General features: G+C 40.2%; 1 protein-coding gene across 1 annotated transcript; it reads left to right on the plus strand.

Annotated features, from left to right (window-relative positions):
• The first annotated feature begins 1,325 nt into the window (after positions 1-1,325).
• Positions 1,326-14,737, plus strand: LOC142109308 (serine protease inhibitor A6-like). The gene is made up of 5 exons (XM_075193445.1): positions 1,326-1,449; positions 7,281-7,923; positions 10,154-10,424; positions 12,068-12,212; positions 14,447-14,737. The coding sequence occupies exons 2-5, from the start codon at positions 7,302-7,304 to the stop codon at positions 14,630-14,632; spliced, it is 1,224 nt and encodes a 407-aa protein (XP_075049546.1). The 5' UTR covers positions 1,326-1,449; positions 7,281-7,301; the 3' UTR covers positions 14,633-14,737.
• Positions 14,738-26,223: the final 11,486 nt, after the last annotated feature.

A 26,223-nucleotide genomic window follows, 5' to 3' on the forward strand; every position in this document is an offset into this window, starting at 1 on the left:
AAGGACACTTACCGCAACCTACGATTTAGGTGAGTGAACGGGGTGGGGAATGGGGGTGGATTCACGTAGGCGATATACAGTATGGGCGTTCCCATGCAGCCATGTCCAAGTCACACTCAAGCTCACACAGAAGTGCGCTGCTTTTCTGCCAAATATCTTGCTAGAGCTGGGGTGCTAGATTAAGTTCTGAATACTAGTGCTACAGTACGTATATGAAAACATGTGTTTGCGATCAGGAGCAACTGTGAAAATGTATTTTATGTACAGCAGACAATTAGGACAACCTAATAATTGTTTTTCAAAGGGAAAATTTAGCATTTTTTCTTTATTATTTCCATGTATAATCATAAATGACTCTTTTATTGACAAGTAGCATTATTTGATCAATATGTTTTTTTTTCTGTGCGTTCTTTTGAATTGTACGTGCCATTAGGTGCTGTACGTATCCTGCAGTGTCTGGTCTAGTGGAGCAGAGTAAACCTACACCCATCAGGGGCAAACGCAGGATTTGTAGAGGGGCGTGTCCACATCACACCGCCAGTGGGCGTGACCAGCATGCATGGGGCGTGGCTATAATTTTTGAGAGTGCTTGGCTGCTCTCCAACTTTCCCTATCCCCATAATATACATGGGCAATGCTGTCTGCACTACTGTTAGGTGCATGCAGCTCTCATGAAGCGGGGGCAGTGTCCAGCCACCTCAATTATACAGTGCCCCAGGCTTGGAGGGGGGTTTCCAGGCACTAGGAACCCCCCCCCTCGGTTTGCCTATGCCCGTAGTCATCACCACATGTATCTTCAGATTCGCTCCTTGTTGACTGTGGGAGTATGCAGAGCCGAGTTTTGTGCAGTTTAAAACAAACGCACAATGCTTTCATTATGCCTGTCTTAAGCCTTAACAAGATGTCTAAGGTGTAAGCAAAGCTCAACTTTACTGCACCACAGAGGCTATAGCAGCTCAGTGGGTGCACAGTCTATTGAAGTCTTTTTTAAAGACAATGTTGCCTAAAGTTTTTAGACAAAGCACGTTCCTGGCACTGTTTGCAGAACATCAGCACATCCAGCACATAACAAATTCTTGACAGTCTTTTATTTAAATCTGCAGATTTTATTTATTTAAAATCAACAGAACTATATATATATATATATATATATATATATATATATATATATATATATATATGAATCAAACTACCTTGTAACATAAATGTATATTAAGGGTTAATTGGTAAATGTAGTACTTTGTGTTCTTTTAGAGCAATGCTTGAGGTTGCCCTGGGATTAAAAATTATTATTGGGTCAGGACGGTATGACATCTTCATAGTTCCGATAAGGAGACACAGATGATATACAGATGATATATATACATATATATATATATATATATATATATATATATCAATCTCATGGAGATTCACTAACTCGCTGAGGACGATCGCAGAGACATAACGGTAACAAACTCCTTGTTTTATTTGAACAAGTTTTTTACATTTTAATTTTATATGTTTTAACAGTAACAATTTCATTGCTTGCTTTTAAAAAATGTTAGTTTACATATCTTTGGTTTTAGGATTCATTATATTGAGTTGATTATTATTTTTTATCTGTAACATTTAGTGAATTCTTTCAATACAATTTACAGTCATTGCAAACTGAATTTGACACAAAACTAACCAAACCATTTTCAGGCAAGTTTATCATATATACTTACCCTTGTAAAGTGGCAAATACGGAACACAGCAAACAAATTGCATAATTTTAAAATAAATAAAACAGTTATTTGTGACAAAATTAGTAATAAAATCTGAAAAAGTAAGAATATGCTATCTGATATGATCCACTTCACAAGATAAGCAATTGCCAGTCCCAAAACTTACAATGGCAGTAAAGTCAAGGGCTGGATGGCAGATTTTAGCCCGGGGGGCAAACACATAGCATTGGCCCTTAACTAGCGACCCATCCTTAAAGGGTGGTCTTCGGTACAATATATATTTATCAATATAAAAAGAGGCTATTTTAGTGTTGCTAAACCCAGCAATACTTATTATAAATGATAAATCTTAAATAATGAAAACAAAAATTGCAACAAAAAAAATAACCTCGCTTTATATTGCATTTTATTTTATATGTTACTTCTCCCTACAGCACTTTTGGTTTTTTTACATACCTGGCTGATTAAAATGGGGTATAAATCCTATAGCAATAGATTAAATAATGTTCTATTACAGTACTGAACATTGGGCTTACTTATCAAAATGCAAAAAGCCCTTTTGATATAAAACCTTATGTTTTTGCCAGCAAAGGGCTTGTTTTTGCATTGGACTATATCAGGGGTCCTCAAACTTTTTAAACAGGGGGCCAGTTCACTGTCCCTCAGACGTTGGAGGGCCGGACTATAGTAAAAACAAAAACTATGAACAAATTCCTATGCACACTGCATATATCTTATTTTGAAGTGAAGAAACAAAACGGGAACAAATACAATATTTAAAATGAAGTAAAGTTAAATCAACAAATTTACCAGTATTTCAATGGGAACTATGGGCCTGCTTTTGGCTAATGAGGTGGTCAATGTCTGGTTCCAGTGTATGTGTGCCCAGGGTGTCTGTACCAGTGTATGTGTGCCTAGTGTGTGTACCAGTGTATCTGTGCCCAGTGTCAGCGTGCCAAGTGTCTGTCCCTTTGTATGTGTGCCTAGTGTGTGTACCAGTGTATGTGTGCCTAGTGTGTGTACCAGTGTATGTGTGCCCAGTGTCAGCGTGCCAAGTGTCCATACCTGTGTATCTGTGCCCAGTGTCAGTGTGCCAAGTGTCTGTACCTGTGTATGTGTGCCCAGTGTGTGTACCAGTGTAAGTGTGTCCAGTGTGTCTGTACAAGTGTATGCGTGCCTAGTGTGTGTACCAGTGTATGTGTGCCCAGTGTCAGCGTGCCAAGTGTCTGTACTTTTGTATGTGTGCCTAGTGTGTGTACCAGTGTATGTGTGCCTAGTGTGTGTACCAGTGTATCTGTGCCCAGTGTCAGCGTGACAAGTGTCCATACCTGTGTATCTGTGCCCAGTGTCAGTGTGCCAAGTGTCTGTACCTGTGTATGTGTGCCCAGTGTGTGTACCAGTGTAAGTGTGTCCAGTGTGTCTGTACAAGTGTATGCGTGCCTAGTGTGTGTACCAGTGTATGTGTGCCCAGTGTCAGCGTGCCAAGTGTCTGTACTTTTGTATGTGTGCCTAGTGTGTGTACCAGTGTATGTGTGCCTAGTGTGTGTACCAGTGTATCTGTGCCCAGTGTCAGCGTGACAAGTGTCCATACCTGTGTATCTGTGCCCAGTGTCAGTGTGCCAAGTGTCTGTACCTGTGTATGTGTGCCCAGTGTGTCTACCAGTGTAAGTGTGCCCAGTGTGTCTGTACAAGTGTATGCGTGCCCAGGATGCCTGTCCCAGTGTATGTACCAGTATATGTGTACCAGTATATGTGTGCCCAGTGTAAGTGTGCCCAGTGTGTGTGCGCCTAATGTATATATCAGTGTATGTGTGTCCCTGTATTTCTTGAAAATTACTCACCTTAAGATTCCTAGCTGTTGTACAGGATGGCAGGGCGCAGCCACAGGTCAGAAGAAGTGGGCCCCACCGCGGAGTTTGAACAGGAGTGGCCATCAGACGTGAGGTGGGGCTCTGTACTGTATCAATAGACTGCACAGTCCCCACTTTGAAAAGGAAGCACGGAGAGACTAGGGCGCGCTGCACATTCATTCATTCATTACTTAGGCAGACTCCGCGCCCATCCTCCCGCGTAGTACACCCGCACCAAGCGCTGACGTGCGCGCTGCGTGTACTTGGGGGGAAAAAATGCCTGAGACTGCCTCTTGGCGGCGCTGCAGGGTACCCCTCCCTGCCTCTTGCGCCGACTGCCGGCACACACGCCGAGTGTATTTAAAAAAAAAAACGGCGCTGCTGACAGGTGAGATGATGCGGGCGGCGGGGGGCCCTTGGAGAGAGGGGGGCCCGGGGCACGTGCCCCCTGTGCCCCCCCCTTAATCCGGCCATGCCGGCGGCCCATATAAATGTCCTCAGCGGGCCGCATGTGGCCCGCGGGCCGTAGTTTGAGGACCCCTGGACTATATACTAATAGGGTTAGTATTTGTTTTAGGGTTGCCACACACACATACTATACACACACACACTATACTAATATACTGGCCCCCTCTCTCATGCACACACACAATATACACACTGGCCCCCTCTCACAAACACACACACACACACATTATATAGATTGGCAACCTCACACATACACACACACTATATACATTGGCCCCCTCTCACACACAATATATGTACACAAAATGCATCATTTTATGTGTATTATCACTATGGAATATTTTACTTAAAGATCCTTATGATAGTTTTGTTCTACTACATGTTTTCTATGTTTTAAGATGTTTTATTTATTTATTATTCAGCCATGTCATGTGTGACAATTCTATCTCATTAAATGTCATTATGATTTTACATCAACATACATATTGTATTTGCATTTTCTCAATAAACCATAGCCCCATATAAAATCATCACCTACTGAATATAGACCACCCAGACTTTAGCGCTGCTCTATCTCACTGCATCAATTAGGTTGTGGACTCTCCCTCGTTTCTCTGTTCTAGCTGCTCAGTCTGGTCAGTTGGACACATAGGTACACACAAATCACATATCTGTTAACCATCTCCGCTGTGCGCACCCACCTCTTCTTGTTATACCCCTGGAAATGGGCAAAGTGCATCTACAAAATGGGTTTCTCTGCAGCAAGTTATAATAGACAATACAAAGTGTGTCCTATAATAAGCATAGCGACAAAACGCAATCTCCATCTCAGAGCTTGTTCAAAATTCAAACATAGTAGAGAAGTCTGTGCGTCATTTCACAAAGCCAGGTGCATCCCGAATAAGTGCTCTCTCCACCCCTCTATCTCATTTTAATCATCGTAATCACAAAATCTTGTTTTTACAAACATGGTCACAGCTACATGTTTAATCACCCTCAGTCCGCTATACTCCACCCATTGATAGTCTATGATACATATGTAAATGCTTATTATTATGTAATCGTCTATGATGTACAGTGTCATTTACCATATGGACCAACTAGTTACAGTCCAATGGAAGCATGGAAAAGGTTTTATTATTATTATTTAATTATTGTTATTATTATTTATTTACATACTTTATAAAGCACCTTCATATTTCTTAGAGCTAAGCACTGAGGGGTTCATGATACAAGCAAATTACATAGAGTGACATGAAATAGGAGGCAAAGATGTTTATGTCACTTTCTTTAATTTGCAACTTTTGCCTGCGCGCAGAATTTGCAGCCGAGCAAACCATGTTGTATGGAAAGTGGTGCAAATACAAATGTTTGTTGTATACAAGGCAATTACTGCATGATCTTGCATGTGCCACGCACATACTGGTCACTTGTATTTTTACACTGTGCTTTAGAGCTGGACTAGTCTCTGCCCCCCTTCACAACTCTAAATCAGATTTTGCATTCACATTCTTCCCCTTGCAGAACAAAATGGGTATGCTAGGTGCACAAATAGGGGGGTAATATCTGCGCAGGTACCCAGTGTAAATAGGTGATGGCTGCCAGACACGGGGACAATGTAAAGGGGGGAGACCCCTCTCCCCTGGATGAATCTCAAAAGGCCACAAGTAAAACTTGGGGTAGTCCCCAGGCGCCTATTCATAAAAACAATAGAGGTTGGTGGGCGAAATGGGTATTTATTAAAATAAACTCATAGTTATGAAATGAAGGCATAGAATATATTACCTTCTATGGCTGCTATGATGGAAAACATATATACACTTCATCCGGTCCATGTGGTGTGAGGAGAGTAAATGGATTTACACACTTAAGACTCTAGTTCCAAGAGGTCTTAACACTGACTTTGAACTTAACAGTTTCCTTTAAACATTACTTGGACTTACCCATGACACTTGGAACAATTCTGGTCCCTTATGGGACTCTGTGCGTTTATTACATTTCTTTATTAAGTCTGGATCTAGTTTTCTCTCACTTGGGGGACTTTTGAATATATACCTACATAGACTGAAAGGGACTTGCCGTTACTATTGAATCTATTCATCGTTAAGCCTCAATTACTACATCTGGTCCACTAAGACCTTTCATTGGATAATCCGTTTTTAAAGACTATAAAAGGAGGCCAAGTGGCCTTTGCTAAACATCCCTGATGAAGCCCTTTACCGGGCGAAACGCGTAGGGTACCCATTCCAAACGGATTAACCGACACTCAGCAGCACTCACACTTCTCATCGCCAAGCCGGCTGTAAGCTTACACAGACCGGACAATAACTACCGCATGTGCGAACTTCCAACTTTCACTCGGCAGCTGGATTCCCTTCAGCGCGGACAGAGATTCACACAGTGGCTCCCCCGAACGGACATCTGTGAGATAGATTCTGCAAAAGCGGGGTGAGTCTACTCCGCTTATTGTTCCTTTTGCCCTCATGTGGTGAATCGGAGCCGCTTGTATTTTCATTCTACCCATATTGACTTTCTCTTAGTGCAATATACACAGAGACTGTTTGCCATTTAAGTGACTGCAACACCCATTGTTGTTTTGGGCCTACGCACATGCCTAGGCCCAATTTTTTGGAACTTTGCAGCTACTTTTGATTTTATGATCCATTCAACATACTGCAGCCTATTTTCTTGGGAGCTTTACATATCAGCAAGACTGCTGAAAGTTTGTTGTGTTTTCACATTTTTTGGTGTATATATGTTTTCCATCATCGCAGCCATAGAAGGTAATATATTCTATGCCTTCATTTCATCACTATGAGTTTATTTTAATAAATACCCATTTCGCCCACCAACCTCTATTGTTTTTATGAATAGGCGCCTGGGGACTACCCCAAGTTTTACTTGTGGCCTTTTGAGATGCTAGGTGCACAGTTTGCAGAAAGTAGCTCTCTATGCTCCTAACTGGTAGATTTGTCATATCTTCTAAAAAGGAAATGGGGAAATGTTTCCCATAGCAACTAATCAGATTCTAGCTATCATTTTGTAGAATGTACTAGATAAATGACAGCTAGAATTCGTTGCTATGAGCAACACCTTCACTTTTCCCTTCTAGAAGGTATGCTAAATGTACTCATTTGGTCACATTGTTCTCCCGGTTAAAATAATGGAAAAGTGAGTGTTGGATAGTTGAAAATGTAGGAGAAACAAATACTAATTTAAAGGTATATTTACACAACTGTCATGTATCCTATAGGTGTAAAACGGCTGAGGAAAGATGAGGCTTCTACGTCCACTCTTCCTGCTCTTCAGCTCCCTGATACTTGTGTCCACCCAAGCCAGACATAACCAAGATGATATTGATGATCAAAACAACGCACTGCGACCGCCGATTCTATCCAAAGCAAATATGCAGTTTGCAGTTGCGTTTTATAAAACTGTTTCTTCCAAACTAACCAGAGGTCCACCGAATATATTTGTTTCACCACTCAGCATTTCCAAATCCCTTACTATGTTGGCTCTTGGGGCCAAATCGACAACTCGCCAGGGGATTCTCGAAGGTCTGTTCTTAAATATAACCCGAGGGGACATGCAAGCGCTGAACACAGAGTATAAAAATCTTCTTAAAAAACTCAGCGACCAAGAGGGAGAGGTAGAAATCAACCTTGGAAACTGGTTCTTTGTAGGGGAGTCAACAGATATCGTTCCAAAATATAAACAAGATGTTGCCCGATACTACAATGCCTCGATCAAGAAAATCAGCTTCAAGAATCCGCAAGTTGCAGAGAAAAACATTAATGACTTTGTGAGAGAACAGACAGGTGGCGAAATAAAAGACTTGGTCAGATACTTGGATACTCAGACAAAACTAGTCCTGATTGACCTTATGTCCTTTAATGGTAAGCACATTTTACCATTAGACAAGGCAGCAGCCCCTGTTGGTTTGCCACCAGCTGTATTAAACTGTTGTATGGACATATTACAAGCCCTCAAAATTATTGTTTAGCCTTTAAGAAACATTACATATCTTTTAATTGAATGCCAATTATTTAAACTGTTGAAGACAATTCAGCACCGTCTCCTATAAACTCTACTCAGTGTCTCCGATAAACTCTAACATATATGTGAAATAGCTCGATGGTAAGTGTGTCATCACAATGTATTTATACAGTCACGAAATTATTGTTCTTACAGTTACCAGCGTATGAGAAAGCTACAGAGTGTCCAGTTAGTGTCTTTAAAAGTCCCATAAATTCAAATAAAATAAAATGCAGGAGGTTTAGCTCAACTTGTCCACATTGGAATGTAGGGAGATGTTTATAACAGCTTGTCCACTTTATCCAGTAGTATTTTACCTCAAAAAAAGCCAGCAAAATGAAGGATATATAAATATATAGTTGACTGGTCACTTGAGGAAGAGATGATAATACTCACACTGACATTGTAGTCATGTACAACTTCAATCCACTCTTAATTAATTCTTCCCAGTAACTGAGGATGAAGTTTCTGTATTCACCACAATCTACAACCATCTCAACCCTATTCCCTCCAGACTTCTCAGCTCGCTCTCCCTGCATGTCAACCTCTTGCTCATTTTATCAAGCTGTCTCTCTCCACTGGCACATTCTCATCCTCTTTTAAACACATGCTCATCTAACCAATCCTAAAGAGACCATTTTTGACCCAAGCTCTCTCTCCAAACACCACCCTATTTTACTCCACTTCAAACTACTTGAGGGACTTGTGTGCAACTATCAAACACCCATTGTGTCCTCTCACTCCCTTCTCAACTGCCGCCCCAACATTCCGCTGAAATTGTCCTTATGAAAGTCATCAATGATCTACTTACTGCATTGTCTAAGTATCACTTTTCTATTCCATTCTCGTCCCCCACCTTTACCATCTTTACTCCATTCAAAACGCTGTCGTAAGACTGATCTTCCTCTCTCACCCATTGTGTCCTCTCACTCCCTTCTCAACTGCCGCCCCAACATTCCACTGAAATTGTCCTCATGAAAGTCATCAATGATCTACTTACTGCATTGTCTAAGTATCACTTTTCTATTCCATTCTCGTCCCCCACCTTTACCATCTTTACTCCATTCAAAACGCTGTTGTAAGACTGATCTTCCTCTCTCACCCATTGTGTCCTCTCACTCCCTTCTCAACTGCCGCCCCAACATTCCGCTGAAGTTGTCCTCATGAAAGTCATCAATGATCTACTTACTGCATTGTCTAAGTATCACTTTTCTATTCCATTCTCGTCCCCCACCTATACCATCTTTACTCCATTCAAAATGCTGTTGTAAGACTGATCTTCCTCTCTCACCACTTCACATTCACTGCACCACTCTGCCAATACTTACACTGGTTCCCTATATCCTCCAGAATCCAATTCACATTACTTACCCTCACCTACACCACCCCTCCGTAAATTTCATATCTCATCTCAAAATATTCTCCCTTGTGTCCTTTTAGATGTACCTACAAGATTCTCCTGTGCTGCTAACCACTTATGGGGTTCCTTACCATGCCCAACCGGACTCTCTCTGACCCTCCAAATTTTTAAATGCTCTCTGAAAACCCATCTCTTTATTAGAGCCCATCTACACTACTCACACTGTTACACCCTTCACAGCTGTCCCACCCTGAGCCACACCTGCTCCTCTTTTTTGTCTCAGCTGCACCCATTTTAAGGTCTGCATTTATTTTGACTATCTTGTATGTTCCTGTTTTCCCCCTTGTTTGGCACTTCAGAGCCAAATTAATAACTATAATAATATTGGGGGGGCACAGAGGGATAACTCTGAAAAATCTTCAGGTGTCCAAAAAGTAATTGCACCTTTAACCAGTGAATTTAAAGAAATGAAGACAGAAAGGGGAGGAGGTAGGGTGTGAAAGAGTAAGATAAAGTACTCCTATCACCTACACATAAGGAGGCAGCCTTTTTTTAACACAGTATGTCAGTTTCCTGGGAAACAGCAACACACTGAGGCACTTAGTGACGTATTTATAATAACCCTCATCGCAGATTAAAAATAATTAATTTTCTTTTCTTGTCCTCACTAACATAAAAAACACATGCAATGACATAAGAGCTCACAACATGCCTCCTTCATTTCATTTCAGCACAATTAAAATATCCCTTCGACACACAAGAGACGCAAGATGCAGATTTCATTGTGAACGAGCAGAGAACAGTGCGAGTCCCAATGCTGCACAAAAGAGGCTTCTATAAAACTTTTAAGGACAACGATCTGCAGTGTACAGTGGTTGAAGTTCCATGCGTTGGTGACAACATCCTGCTTCTTATTGTTCCGAAACTGGGTAGGCTTGACAGAATAGAACAAAGATTGACAGCGGAGCTCATAAAAAATTATTTGCGTCAAACAAGAACCAGGTGAGAACATTCCCTACACTACTATATAAAAGGGACCTGGTGTTTACCTACATAACTGTAGGATTAAAAGCATGTGTTTGCTATAGTGTAATTATAGTGAGTGTGGACACTGTCCTGGTATGTATAGACATACCTTGATCAAAGTAAAACAAAAAATTTACATACAATGGCAAATCAAATAAAAACAGTTGTTAAGTCCTTTCACACTCGTGCTCATTTTCAAGTAGATCCACAAACCCTCCATTGTAGATACTTCCCCCTTTTACAGGGGAAGGTCCAAGGACCAGAATGTGGACATGAAATTCACTTGGCGACAAATATGTGCATGTACACAATTGGTAATGAACCTTAGTGAGTGTATTATGATGAATTAAGGGTCCCATGTTTCTAGGAACTATATATAGAGATAAGAATGGTCCTACTCTGAATTTTGGTTATATTTGGTTGGTCCTTTTTCACCAAAATCTCCCATGTTATTACTAATAGATGTATATTGCATAGTACAAAACAGCTCTCTTACTTTTTGATTTCGTCCAATTTAGACACCACTGGATATAGACAGAAAGTTGATTTAGCTAACTATAAATCCATTGTAATATACTGGCCTGATCATAATAATGGATATATTGATTGGCTGTCTAGGTGGCCCCATGAAATGGTTCAACCCAATAATAAGTCTATTGAGTTTCTGGCCCCAGCTTATAGAACTATGTTTTGTATGGATGGAAATATACTGGAAATGAGTAGGTTATGAAATGAAGGATTGACCTCTATACCAATCTTTTTTCAAGTGACCTCTAGCAGGACCAGAAAGAAGCTATTTTATGTTGAGTTATATTGTGAAAGGGCCCATGTAAATCAGATCACATTTAGTTTTAATGAACACCGACTTCCTCTATCCATTTACCCCTTATTTTCTTCCCCAGTTCATCTCCAATAATCATTACCTCCATAATGTATCTCCCTCAGGCACATTTAGTTTCAATCATCATCACCTTCCCCTATTCATTTACTCCTCAGTTCCTTGTCCAGTTCATCTCACATAATCATTATCTTCATAAAGTTTTTGTGCCACACTATCAGTTCCACCATGCAATGTTCTGAACTTTTTCAATGTCAATGACACTGCTTTGTGACAAGAACTATCTACCAGTGGAACTTTATTAGAGTGTAATTACAAGAGATGTAAATAGAGCTACCTTGTTTGATTCCATCAAAGAGAATTGGTCTGAAGCCCATTATTACATCAACTGGAACATGTAGAGCTTGCTGCAGCTTCACTACTCAAACTTTATTGTTGTCAAATCTACATATGCATTGGCCCCTGATTGACAATTGTCCCATTCAGGCCCAAGGTGAGGGAGATATCAGGTATACCCAGGTGACAGACCCAAGTATACTTTAAAGCATTGAAGAAAGTGTACCTATACTATCCACCAGGGGGGGGGTACATGGGTATCACCAGTAGTGGAAGGAAAATGGGCTCTCAGAAAATATGTTGTAACTATTACAAACAAAAAAATGGTTAATGACCAGATTTATTTTAACCTGATAATAATAATAAATACACAGACGCTCAATCAGATGACCCAGGGACACAATGTCTCTGTCCACCACTAATATAAACTTTTTATTTTCAACAGTACATTGGATTTCTACATGCCCAAGATTAATTATGAGGAAGAAATCAATGCACAGTATGCCTTATTCGGGATGAATTTCCCAATTTTTGGTGATGATGCTGACTTCTCTGGGATTTCAGAACAGTCAAGATTAAAAGTTTCCCATGTAAGTAATTTTAAAGTGTCTTTCTGCCTTACTTCAACCTTTCCTTAACCATAAGACCCCATTTACAGAAACTTTTTTCGACCCATGTGGGAACAGATCTCTCACTCAGCACGGCACAGGAATCAGAAATGGATGGACCGTAAACACGGCTTTCAAAGAAAATATATACACACCAGGTCAATAGGGCAGCATGATTGGTTAAAGCGACTCTTTAAAACCGAATTAAAACTGTTCGCATAAATGAGGTTTTGAGGAGGATTTTTTCGTTCCGTGAGGAAAGGTTGAACTATCAAACATTTTAATTAAGACCATAAAAATCTGCATTGCAAATTCCAAACCATACACAGCATGCAAGAAGAAGGTCATCTTAGGGTACGTACTAACGGGTGGTGTGTTTTTCCTTCAATACGTTCACCTTCTGGTAAATGCAGTTTAAGCAGGCTTCAAAATATTGTTTTATTGACAATATGAGGAGTGCATTGTCTATACTCAATGGACAGACTCTGTGGACAATGTTCCAGTGAGTATAGCCAAAATGTTCTTTATATAATACCTCTTTAGGTGGATGTGTCTGTTTGATGCTACTGAATCATGAATGGACCCACTCCTAGGGAGGGTGAATATAAATGTGGGTCTGGAGAATACAGATATCCTCTAAACCAGGGGTAGGCAACCTGTGGCTCTCCAGGTGTTGTGAAACTACAAGTCCCTGCATGCTTTGACAGTAGATAACCAGCAGATAGGTGGCAAGGCATGCTGGGATTTGTAGTTTCACAACACCTGGAGAGCCGCAGGTTGCCTACCCCTGCTCTAAACTATCGGTTCAGTGCCTCAGCCCTTCCTCCTAGCACCCTTTCTATATGCAGCAGGGGGTATAGATAGTGACACCCACAGAGTGATGATATGAAACAGAAAGAAAGAGAGAAAGAGACCAATTAGCGCTAAGGCTAAAAGAGTGAGAAGCAGAGATACAATCCCAGATAAGAGATTGTCAGCTCTGGGGCCTACGTGTGATGAAACATAACCATGATTCATGCAACTAAGCACTGTGCAGGAGATAAAGATGTAATAAAAATTAAGCTTTATTTCCATTTTGTCATCTGTAATTGTACTGCGCTACAATGCCTGTGTCAGCTCCATATTAAACTTCCACGTGTTACTAAACCTGCACATGCAGGAGACCTTGCCCAATTCAATGCCTACTGTATCTTTGGAGAAGTGGATTGAGCTAGACCATGGTGGCAAAAATATGAGGAACTCCCCAGAGGTAGGTAGCTAACTGTAAGTCTCTACACCGCCCCACAGATGAACAAAGGGTTATACTTATAGGGATCAACAGGTCACTATGTTGAGGTGCGTTTAAACTGCATCTATGGTGAATGCAGTGCGGTAGATATATAACTGCCCCTAAGTTTATACCATAAGATAAAACAGTGCACACTTTCCCTGCAAGTGAGAAAGGAGAAGTATGTTCACTTTGTCTGCCATAGGTATCAAATGGATAGCAAACCTCCCAACTGTCCCGATTTCGTCATGTCATCCAGATTCGCAGGTTGCAAAAGGGTGGGGCTTAATGGGAAAGTGGGTGGGGTTTATTCAAATGTTACCTTTTTTTGTGGGTGGAGTTTGGTTGAAACTAAGCAGGGTTTATTTTTTCCTGTTTTCGGTTTTCTAAATGTTGGTGAAGCATGGCATGACCTTACTTTTATGACATTTACTACAATTGCATAAGTTACATTTCTCAAGAAATTAAATAAAAACTGATCTAAATCTTTTATTAATACAGTTCTCATAGTAAGATGCAGCCAAGATACACCAAGCAGTTTGCAATTCTGCACCATTATTTCACTAATTGAATTTACTAAACCTTCTAAAAATACAAACCAACCACTGGGAAACTTGCTATCATTTTCTAGAATATACCAGATAAATGACTAGTATCTGATTGGTTGCTAGGGGCAACACCTCTACTTTTCCTTTTTAGAAAATATATCTCCAAGCCTCATACCTCCATAACCAATTCAGTTCACCTGGAGGACTTGGGGTCAACAACAAAAGAGGTCTGGGCCGGAGGGACATGACTGAATATGAATTGTTGCATAAAGATATATAATTCCCTCACAGTTGTTATAATTCCCTCTACACAGAGCACACAATGTGATAGCAAAAGTGTTTTATGCTCTCGCAAGAACAATCTACTAAGACTATTAATTAAATGTATTTAATGTCTATAGATTGCCCACAAGATTTTGTTCGATGTTCCTGAGGAAGAAATTGAAGCAAAAAGTGCCTCCTCCATGCAAGGTTTTGTTGTCCCTGCCCCAGTACTGAGAGTTGACCGACCGTTTTTCGCAATGGTTTACAATAAACCGACCGACACCATACTCCTACTGGGAAGATACATGGATCCGGAGAGATAAATCCACCTTAAAGCTATTTGTTCAACACCATATAGCTAAATATGTCTACAGTACATGAAAAGATCACACATGCTTCATGCATAATAAAGTGGTTTCTCTCAACAATTTCTGCTTTCAACTTTTGTGCTCACAGAAATGTATTTTGAGGACCTATTTTTGCATACTGTACCGTATATTGTTGTACATTATAGTTCCCAACAGCCCAGAGACAAAAACTGGCAACACCTAAGGTCCTTTCAGACACTACAAAGATCCATCATTCATCCCCCCAGGGGTGAACGCATGATTTAGAAGGGGGGGTTTCCCCCCCCCCCTCCCAAAAAAAAATAGAGCGAAAGAGTGCTGCTCCATTTCGGCGAGTCTGAATTGTACAGCAGCCGTGGCGCTGTCAAAGAAGCTGTACAGTACCGTTGGTTCGCGGAGGGGAGGGGTTTCTGGAGAAACAGAAACCCCCCTGCGTGCGTCACTGCCCCCCCCATTTATACATGCCCCCATTCATGGCCACACCCTGAACTAAATTGGTTATTTAGGATAGGTGGTATAAAAGGCAATGCCATTATCATCATCATCATCACCATTTATTTATATAGCAGCGCTTTACAGAGAACTCATTCACATCAGTCCCTGCCTCATTGGAGCTTACAGTCTAAATTCCCTAACACACACACACACAGAGCACACACAGACTAGGGCCAATTAACCTACCAGTATATTTTTGGAGTGTGGGAGGAAACCGGAGCACCAGGAGGAAAACCACGCAAACACGGGGAGAACATACGAATTCCTCACAGATAAGGCCATGGTCGGGAATTGAACTCATGACCCCAGTGCTGTGAGGCAGAAGTGCCAACCACTGAGCCACCGTGCTGCCCACAAATATTATTACTAAATATTATTTTAATTTATCTTGCAGTGCTAAGACATTTGAAATTATGACATAGCATTTTTTGAAAACAACATTCGAGGTCCTGGATCAATATACTGCTTGGGTTGTGCCTGATTTAATAGGTACAATTAGACATTTTATAGTACCTTTATCTTTGATCTACTGTATGCTACTGAAATTCATCCATCTACCCCCAAGACCACTCCTCACACACTCTTTTACGTCCCTGAATGCTGATCCACCAATTCACCGTCGATTGATGACCTTCACCTACCTTGCTGACTAATATTGAACAACTGTAATTCAGAATTGTTATTATCATTATTATCATTTCTCTTTAAGTCCCTGACACCTCCATCTGTGTTAACGATTCCATGGACCCCATGTTCCCTGTCTAAAATTTGACTTTCACTCTGTCTCTCAATCCTTTTAGCCCATCAGCAAATCTTGCTGGTTCACCGAAGCAAAATGCCTAAAATAAATTCTTTATTTATAGACCCATGATTGCCAATTTAATAATACATTAAAAAAGATTACATATAAAACAAAGAACGGCTTAATGTTCTACTCTTAATTCCAAGGATATCATAAGTCACCAATAAGTTACATTATAAGATATATATGTACACATACATATATCACAATTACTTATGTATTATAAGCATATTATTCACAATATTCATGTGACTGCAGGGAAGAAGGGGTCTTAGAGAACCTACAAACCATAGGAAGATTGTTATTTCTTAGACAAGGATGTCTTGGTCTGTGACATCTTCAGTCAGGCCTGGATTTCAGCATTTCATGAGTTAACCTAGCTCAGAATACAAATGATAGTTGGTAAATGTGAGATTTTGTATCACCGGAGAGAGGTGTGATGTCATCTGTAGCCTGAGGCTGAGCCTAGCTGGGTGCTGATAAGGGGTCTAATTGGGAAGGCAGCAATCAGATGCCTGCTGAGTGTTGGAGGCCAGTGATGTCTAAGACTGCTGGTACTGACACTACTAGGACTGGACCTGGACTGAACCTGAAGGAGTTCTGTATTCTGCAACATCTGAAAACAACTTTCACACATCTAGTCTTAAGTGTGCTGATGTTTTACAATACTGTCTAAGTACAGTACAATGCAGTCATCACTAACACGTCGTACTGCGTGTCCTGGATCACATATTCTCAGCAGCCTGAATTTATTGTCAACAAAATTCTTCCCATCTGTTATACCTTTATCTTCTTCCCCTCTTCTGCCCTTGGAAGCTGAGATTCACTTAAAATCATCCGTTATTGAGACTCTCAAATGAGATCACCGGTACAGTACACCCCATCTAGTTTTACTACAGATTTTGAGCGTTGCTATTTTATTCTTTGCGTTCATTTCTTTGTTTTAAAGACCGCAGCCTTCACATATCTAGAGTTAGCATATAAAAAAAATAGTTATTTACTTTTGGAGAACTTCATTTCTTTGCATAATATTTACCAATTAGTTCTTTAGTGGGAAGGGAAAATCTCAGTTACCTAATCACAACCTCCTGTCACAGGGTGTGGAGCAGTGTGTTTCCAGTGTAGGGGTATTGTTTAAGGGAGATGTGTTGTTGGATTGGCCTAGGCTCCTCTCCAATCAGGGGCAGAATTCATTACACACCTCCAGACCCGGCAGGTTTAAAGTAGAGATGGGCGGGTCCGGTTCTCCGAGAACCGAACCCACCCGAACTTTGGGTATCCGAGTACCGAGCTGAGCAGCTCGGTACTCTCCCGCCAATTCCGAATCCAAATCGAGGCCGAACGTCATTGTGACGTCGTCGGATCTCGGGACTCGGTTCTCGCGATACTTCAACTTTATAAATACACGCCTCCACAGCAATCCATCGCCATTTGACAGAGGGAGAGAGCAGGGTGTAGTCATAGGCTAATTAGAGCAGGGACAGAGAAAGAATACAATATTGTTCTTGCAATTGCTCTAACCAAAATCGCTAGTGCAGAGAGGAGGATAGAGGTTTATTATTTTTTCTTCATATTTGGCACTCCCCAGCGCTTTTGGGTTGTCCCCCATAATTGTGCATTAATATTTCTGGCTGTCAAAAGTCATATCTGTCAGCAGTATCTACTCAATAAATGTTAGCACTCCTCAGTGTTTTTGGGGTGTCCTCTCTAATTGTGCATTAATATTTCTGGCTGTCAAAAGTCATATCTGTCAGCAGTATCTACTCAATAATTTTAAGCACTCCTCAGTGTTTTTGGGGTGTCCTCTCTAATTGTGCATTAATATTTCTGGCTGTCAAAAGTCATATCTGTCAGCAGTATCTACTCAATAAATGTTAGCACTCCTCAGTGTTTTTGGGGTGTCCTCTCTAATTGTGCATTAATATTTCTGGCTGTCAAAAGTCATATCTGTCAGCAGTATCTACGCAATGGATTCAAAGCAGTCCACATATGATCTAAATGAGCAACCAGGTTCTGTCACCAGTCCTGATGTTAGTGTTCCCAGTACGTCATCTGGCCAAGGCGATGTCAAACAACAGAGTGTTTTCAAATTAGTGCAAAAAACAAAAACCCAAAAAAATTTTACTGTATTGAAGCGAAAAAGAAGTGTAACTGAGCAAAAGTTAAGTGACGATAAAAAAAAAATTGCAAGCATGCCATTCTACACACGCAGTGGCAAAGAGAGAATGAGGCCTTCACCTTTGGCTATTAGTGGCAGATCCCAAAAAGTTACCCAGCCTACAATTGGTGCACAACTACTGTTACGCGTCAAAGCCGAGCTGCAAGATAACAGTGAGGCATTACAGGAGAATATTTGCTCTGATTCACAAATGACAACAATCCCTGTGGAGAGTCCATCCAACAGTGGGATGTCTAATCGTGAGCATTCTGCTGATGTGGGCCTTAATAGCCCGAGTGTAGCCGGTGATACCCAAATTGAGGATGCCACTTTGGAATTAGAAGAGGATGAGGGGGAGATTTGTGTAGGCGACGAGGGCGCTAATGATGATGTTGATGATTATGATGCAGACAGATACCAAATTGCCTTTCTCAATTTCGATTTATATTCTAGATTATATAACGGCTGAATAGTTTTCTATTTTACTCCTAGTGGAGAGAGGATCTGATGCAGACAGATACCAAACTGCCTTTGTCCATTTCAATTTATATTATACAGTATATAACGGCTGAATTTATTAGTATTTTATACAAGTGGAGGGGGGCCTAGAGAGACAGAAACCAAACTGGCTTTCTCCATGTCAATTAATATTGTACAGTCTATAACGGCTGGATTTTTTGGTATTTTATACAAGTGGAGGGGGGCCTAGAGAGACAGAAACCAAACTGGCTTTCTCCATGTCAATTAATATTGTACAGTCTATAATGGCTGAATTTTTTGTTTTTTTAAAAAAGTGGAGGGGGGCCTATAGAGACAGAAAGCAAACTGTCTTTTTTTATTTCTTTACATATTTAACTATAAGTGTAGGGTGTAATATACATCCAAAGACGATGGCTGCATTGCCAATATGCATAGATGGAGAGGAAGACAATCTGTTTTGTGTGTAGAATAAATGAAGGCCTACCAACGAAGAATTAAACAGTTTTTTTGGATGATTTATTACCTCAACAATTAGATTTCTTATCTCTAAAACAGTTGTAGCACTAAATTGGGTTATTTTAGGCACAAAAACATGTATTTTCCAACAAAATAGCAAAACAAAACCAAACAAAACCAAAACCAAAACCAAAACACGCAATGGCGGTTTTGCAAAACCAAAACCAAAACCAAAACACGACGGTAATCCAGATCCAAAACCGAATCCAAAACCAAAACACGGGGGTCAGTGACCATCTCTAGTTTAAAGTATCCGCCTAATTTTGTACAACAAGGGACCAATAGACTCCTTTCAATTAATTTTCCTCTCTCCTCCTCATTCCTATCTCTATAATATTGAGCATTTTGTACGACATCTGAATAGAATCCACAGCGGGTGATACAATGTAATCACCTGGAAATGACTTGACAGAAATGTTGATGGCTCTGAGATACGCGTGGAAATACTTAGGAGGAAACCTGCTCATCCTTATTGGAATTAGGCACCAGAGAGTGACTTTTCAGTAAGGTATCTTTGCTACAACGAGCTCTGCAAATCCTGATCTATGGTCGAGAGTCTTCTGAAGTCTCAATATTTATTAGACCTATTCTTAACACGGCAAAATCATCATCATTTATTTATATAGCGCCACTAATTCAGCGGATACTAATTTCGCAGTACAGAGAACTCATTCACATCAGTCCCTGCCCCATTGGAGCTTACAATCTAAATTCCCTAATATAGACACACACACAAACACAGAGAGGGAGACAGACAGACAGAGGGAGAGACTAGGGTCAATTTTGATTGCAGCCAATTAACCTACCAGTATGTTTTTGGAGTGTGGGAGGAAACCGGAGCACCCGGAGGAAACCCACGCAAACACAGGGAGAACATACAAACTCCACACAGATAAGGCCATGGTCGGGAATTGAACTCATGACCCCAGCGCTGTGAGGCAGAAGTGCTAACCGCTAGGCCACTGTGTTGCCCAAAATGTTCAATTGCTTGTTTTAAGTGGAAACAGACTGACTTCCCCCTATAGTTTCAGCTGTAATCAACAGAGTATGACAGATAGACCATTTTATCTGATTCCGTATGATATTGTCGCTTTGACTTGCTCACTATGAGGCCGATGATCAAACCGTTTCATTTTTTTAATATTTATTTAATCAAAAAAAAGGGATACTACTGCGCTCAACTCTAAGTGGGCAAGAGCTGGACTATAATGAAATCCCTTCCTATATATAACCAAACAAGATATAATGCGCTCAATTGCCTACAATGATAATTGCCTACTGATGATTAACACTAAATGGTAAGTGTATTATATCACTACACTCTAAACTCTATTGATGCGTAATACATATCATATACATATCATATCTCATGTGGTCAAAACGGCTCAATGGAAAACACAAAACTAACAAGTGTAATCTCACTGGAAAAAAGCATAAACATTTATTTGTCCTAATTCAACCAAAGGCCCCAATTCCCGAGCAGTCCTTTGTATCCCCCACCCAGTATTTTCCCTTACTAACATCCCTATCTACCCCCTTACCATACCATTGTTTTGGACTCCATTACCAAATACCGAAGACTCACCGATGATATGCGTGACCTTAGTTGGAATACTATATTATCGATATATAATACTATGTTCTAAAACATTTACCCCCACCCTCCTCTCCCTTATTTCCTTATTCTGCGTCCCTCCTTACAACAATTATATATTTTTGTAAAACCCTCAATAAAAATATATTAAAAAAAGATCTGACAATTTACATTGTCATTTTAACATTAGTTTTCAATTTCTGTTGAATGATCGTTTAATTTCAGACATGGAAGGTGAAATAGTATTACGCTTAATACTATTAATACATTCTCCTTATTGGGCGTTAGCTGGACAGGCTGGTTTGTTTACTCAACATAAATATTCTGTATGTGCGCAGCCATTTGAAGTCTTTTTTAATGACACTGTTGCATAAAGTGTTTTGCCAAAGCACTTTCCTCGCACTGTGTGCAGAATATCAGCAGATCCGGGTCACATAACAAAATCCTGGAGGTCTTTTTTTCAAACATTCAAATCTGCAGGTTTAACTTATTTAAAATCAGCAGAATTATATTTATGAATCAAACTACCTTGGAACATAAATGTATTTCTGGCGTTAATCATTAATGTAGTACTTTGTGTTGTTTTAGCGCAATGCTTTAGTTTGCCCTGACACTAAAAACTATTAATGGGTCAGATCGGTATGACATCTTCATAGATCTGATAAGGAAACACAGAGGATATATACATATATATCAATCTCATGGAGATTCACTAACTCGCTGAGGACGATCGCAGAGACATAACGGTAAGCGACTCCTTGCTTTATTTGAATATGTTTTTTGCATTTTAATTTTATCTGTTTTAACAGTAACAATTCCATTGCTTGCTTTTAAAAAATATTACATTACATTTCTTTGGTTTTAGCATTCATTATATTGAGTTGATTATTTTTTTTATCTGTAACATTTAGTGAATTGTTTCAATATAATTTACAGTCGTTGCAAACTGAATTTGGCACAAAACTAGCTAAACCATTTTCAGGCAAGTTTATCATATATACTTACCCTTGTAAAGTGGCAAATACGGAACACAACAAACAAATTGCATAATTATAAAATAAATAAAATAGAAATTTGTGACTAAATTTGTAGTAAAATCTGAAAAAGCAAGAATATTCGATATGATCCACTTCACAAGATAAGCAATTGTCAGTCCCAAAACTTACAGTGGCAGTAAAGTGAACTAAGCTAATCATTGCTGTTTAGTTTATCCACTTTCCAGTCTTTGGAGATATCTACATAGAACTAGAAAATAAGTTTGCAGTTAGGCAGAAAAGTCTTATCTGTGCAACAGGGTAAACCCCCTACCCCTACCTCTTTAGTGACACCCTTTCTTTAATGAAACACTTCCCTTTTTCTCCTAAAATGCTCATTTATGTTTTAAATTAATCATTAGAGTGAGGGATTTCGGAGTTGTCTTTATTACAAGTGACTTTTTGGAGTGTTCTATGATTGTTATTACAATGGGCAGAGGACGGCTGGCAAGCTTTAGCCCAGGAGGTAAGACACGACTCGACATTTTAAAGGGGAAAAAAATGCAGGTGGCCCAGTGACTCAGTCCAAGGTAGCTCACCGTGGGTCCGGCACATGGGGCAGATGCCCACCCTGCCCCCCAGCCCAACTTACCCCTGACAATGGGCAAAGTGCATCTACAAAATGGGTTTCTCTGTAGCAAGTTATAATAGACAATACAAAGTGTGTCCTATAATAAGCATAGCGACAAAACGCAATGTCCATCTCAGAGCTTGTTCACAATTCAAACATTTTTGTGAAGTAGAGATGTCTGTGCGTCATTTCACAAAGCCAGGTGCATCCCGAATATGGGCTCTCTCTACCCCTCTATCTCATTTTAATCATCGTAATAACGAAATCTTGTTTTTACAAACATGGTCACAGCTACATGTTTAGTCGCCCTCAGTCCGCTATACTCCACCCATTGATAATCTATGATACCTATGTAAATGCTTATTATTATGTAATCGTCTATGATGAACAGTGTCATTTACCATATGGACCAACTAGTCACAGTCCAATGGAAGCATGTAGTTTTATTATTATTATTTAATTATTGTAATTATTATTTATTATAAAGCGCCTCATATTTCTTCGAGCTATACATTGTGGGGTTCATGATACAAGCAAATTACATAGAGTGACATGAAATAGGAGGCAAAGTTGTTTATGTCACTTTCTTTTATTTGCAACAATTGCCTGCGCGCAGAATTTGCAGCCGAGCAAACCATGTTGTATGGAAAGTGGTGCAAATACAAGGCAAATACTGCATGATCTTGCATGTGCCACGCACATACTGGTCACTTGTATTTTTACACTGTGCTTTAGAGCTGGACTAGTCTCTGCCCCCCTTCACAACTCTAAATCAGATTTTGCATTCACATTCTTCCCCTTGCAGAAAAAAATGGGTATGCTAGGTGCACAGCTTGCAGAAAGTAGCTCTCTATGCTCCTAACTGGTAGATTTGTCAGATCTTCTAAAAAGGAAATGGGGAGGTGTTGCCCATAGCAACCAATCAGATTCTAGCTATCATTTTGTAGAATGTACTAGATAAATGACAGCTAGAATTCGTTGCTATGGGCAACACCTTCACTTTTCACTTCTAGAAGGTATGCTAAATGTACTCATTTGGTCACATTGTTCTCCCGGTTAAAATAATGGAAAAGTGAGTGTTGGATAGTTGAACATGTAGGAGGAACAAATACTAATTTAAAGGTATATTTACACAACTGTCATGTATCCTATAGGTGTAAAACGGCTGAGGAAAGATGAGGCTTCTACGTCCACTCTTCCTGCTCTTCAGCTCCCTGATACTTGTGTCCACCCAAGCCAGACATAACCAAGATGATATTGATGATCGAAACAACGCACTGCGACCGCCGATTCTATCCGAAGCAAATATGCAGTTTGCAGTTGCGTTTTATAAAACTGTTTCTTCCAAACCAGCCAGAGCTCCACCGAATATATTTGTTTCACCACTCAGCCTTTCCAAATCCCTTACTATGTTGGCTCTTGGGGCCAAATCGACAACTCGCCAGGGGATTCTCGAAGGTCTGTTCTTAAATATAACCCAAGGGGACATGCAAGCGCTGAACACAGAGTATAAAAATCTTCTTAAAAAACTCAGCGACCAAGAGGGAGAGGTAGAAATCAACCTTGGAAACTGGTTCTTTGTAGGGGAGTCAACAGATATCGTTCCAAAATATAAACAAGATGTTGCCCGATACTACAATGCCTCGATTAAGAAAATGAGCTTCAAGAATCCGCAAGTTGCAGAGAAAAACATTAATGACTTTGTGAGAGAACAGACAGGTGGCGAAATACAAGACTTTGTTAGCAACTTGGATACTCAGACAAAACTAGTCCTGATTGACCTTATGTCCTTTAATGGTAAGCACATTTTAACATTAGACAAGGCAGCAGCCCCTGCTGGTTTGCCACCAGCTGTATTAAACTGTTGTATGGAGATATTACAAGCCCTCAAAATTATTGTTTAGCCTTTAAGAAACATTAAATAATTGGCATTCAATTAAAAGATATGTAAACTGTTGAAGACAATTCAGCACCGTCTCCTATAAACTCTAACATATATGTGAAATAGCTTGATGCTAAGTGTGGTGGTCAATACGGATGGGATTTCCTTCCCTTACCTTGTCCTCCAGACACGAGTCAGGTTCTTTTCTGTTCGGATATCCGGTTGTCAGGAGATAAATACTTCAATGAAAGGGATAAGGATTGGTTAAAGGACTTGGGTTTATTAAGAATGCGGTAAGGATAATTTTGGTAAGCCACCGCACCACTGACCCCTTCAGCTCAATGGTAATGACAAAATAACCATTTGATCAGCATAGAGCACAATAGCTTTTAACATATAATATACACTTGGTGAGTATAAGGCACAATAGCTATAACATCTTCATTACCTGTCATTACCATTGAGCTGAAGGGGTCAGTGGCGCGGTGGCTTACCAAAATTATCCTTACCGCATTCTTAATAAACCCAAGTCCTTTAACCAATCCTTGTCCCTTTCATTGAAGTATTTATCTCCTGACCACCGGATATCCGAACAGAAAAGAACCTGACTCGTGTCTCGAGGACAAGGTAAGGGAAGGAAATCCCATCCGTATCGACCACCACATAAACTTTGGCATCACGAACAGGATTTTGGGGCACCACACTAAGCGTGTCATCACAATGTATTTATACAGTCACAAAATTATTGTTCTTACACTTACCAGCGTATGAGAAAGCTGCAGAGTGTCCAGTTAGTGTCTTTAAAAGTCCCATAAATTCAAATAAAATAGAATGCAGGAGGTTTAGCTCAACTTGTCCACATTGGAATGTAGGGAGATGTTTATAACAGCTTGTCCACTTTATCCAGTAGTATTTTACCTCACAAAAAGCCAGAAACATGAAGGATATATAAATACATAGTTGACTGGTCACTTGAGGAAGAGATGATAATACTCACACTGACATTGTAGTCATGTACAACTTCAATCCACTCTTAATTAATTCTTCCCAGTAACTGAGGATGAAGTTTCTGTATTCACCACAATCTACAACCATCTCAACCCTATTCCCTCCAGACTTCTCAGCTCGCTCTCCCTGCATGTCAACCTCTTGCTCATTTTATCAAGCTGTCTCTCTCCACCGGCACATTCTCATCCTTCTTTAAACACATGCTCATCTAACCAATCCTAAAGAGACCATTTTTGACCCAAGCTCTCTCTCCAAACACCCCCCTATTTTACTCCTCTCCAAACTACTTGAGGGACTTGTGTGCAACTATCAAACACCCATTGTGTCCTCTCACTCCCTTCTCAACTGCCGCCCCAACATTCTGCTGAAATTGTCCTTATGAAAGTCATCAATGATCTACTTACTGCATTGTCTAAGTATCACTTTTCTATTCCATTCTCGTCCCCCACCTATACCATCTTTACTCCATTCAAAACGCTGTCGTAAGACTGATCTTCCTCTCTCACCACTTCACATTCACTGCACCACTCTGCCAATACTTACACTGGTTCCCTATATCCTCCAGAATCCAATTCACATTACTTACCCTCACCTACACCACCCCTCCGTAAATTTCATATCTCATCTCAAAATATTCTCCCTTGTGTCCTTTTAGATGTACCTACAAGATTCTCCTGTGCTGCTAACCACTTATGGGGTTCCTTACCATGCCCAACCAGACTCTCTCTGACCCTTCAAATTTTTAAATGCGGTCTGAAAACCCATCTCTTTATTAGAGCCCATCTACACTACTCACACTGTTACACCCTTCACAGCTGTCCCACCCTGAGCCACACCTGCTCCTCTTTTTTGTCTCAGCTGCACCCATTTTAAGGTCTGCATTTATTTTGACTATCTTGAAGAAATGAAGAGAGAAAGGGGAGGAGGTAGGGTGTGAAAGAGTAAGATAAAGTACTCCTATCACCTACACACAATGGAAGCAGACATTTTTTAACACAGTATGTCAGTTTCCTGGGAAACAGCAACA

This window comes from Mixophyes fleayi, chromosome 12, assembly GCF_038048845.1.
Source record: "Mixophyes fleayi isolate aMixFle1 chromosome 12, aMixFle1.hap1, whole genome shotgun sequence".
Lineage (NCBI taxonomy): Eukaryota > Metazoa > Chordata > Amphibia > Anura > Limnodynastidae > Mixophyes > Mixophyes fleayi.

What these genes read in the sequence shown, in the direction of transcription:
- LOC142109308 (XM_075193445.1), top strand. Translation starts at nt 7,302, where the DNA reads ATGAGGCTTCTACGTCCACTCTTCCTGCTCTTCAGCTCCCTGATACTT. An exon ending in TGACCTTATGTCCTTTAATG is followed by an intron (nt 7,924 to 10,153) that starts GTAAGCACATTT and finishes ATTTCATTTCAG; the next exon opens with CACAATTAAAATATCCCTTC. An exon ending in TTGCGTCAAACAAGAACCAG is followed by an intron (nt 10,425 to 12,067) that starts GTGAGAACATTC and finishes TATTTTCAACAG; the next exon opens with TACATTGGATTTCTACATGC.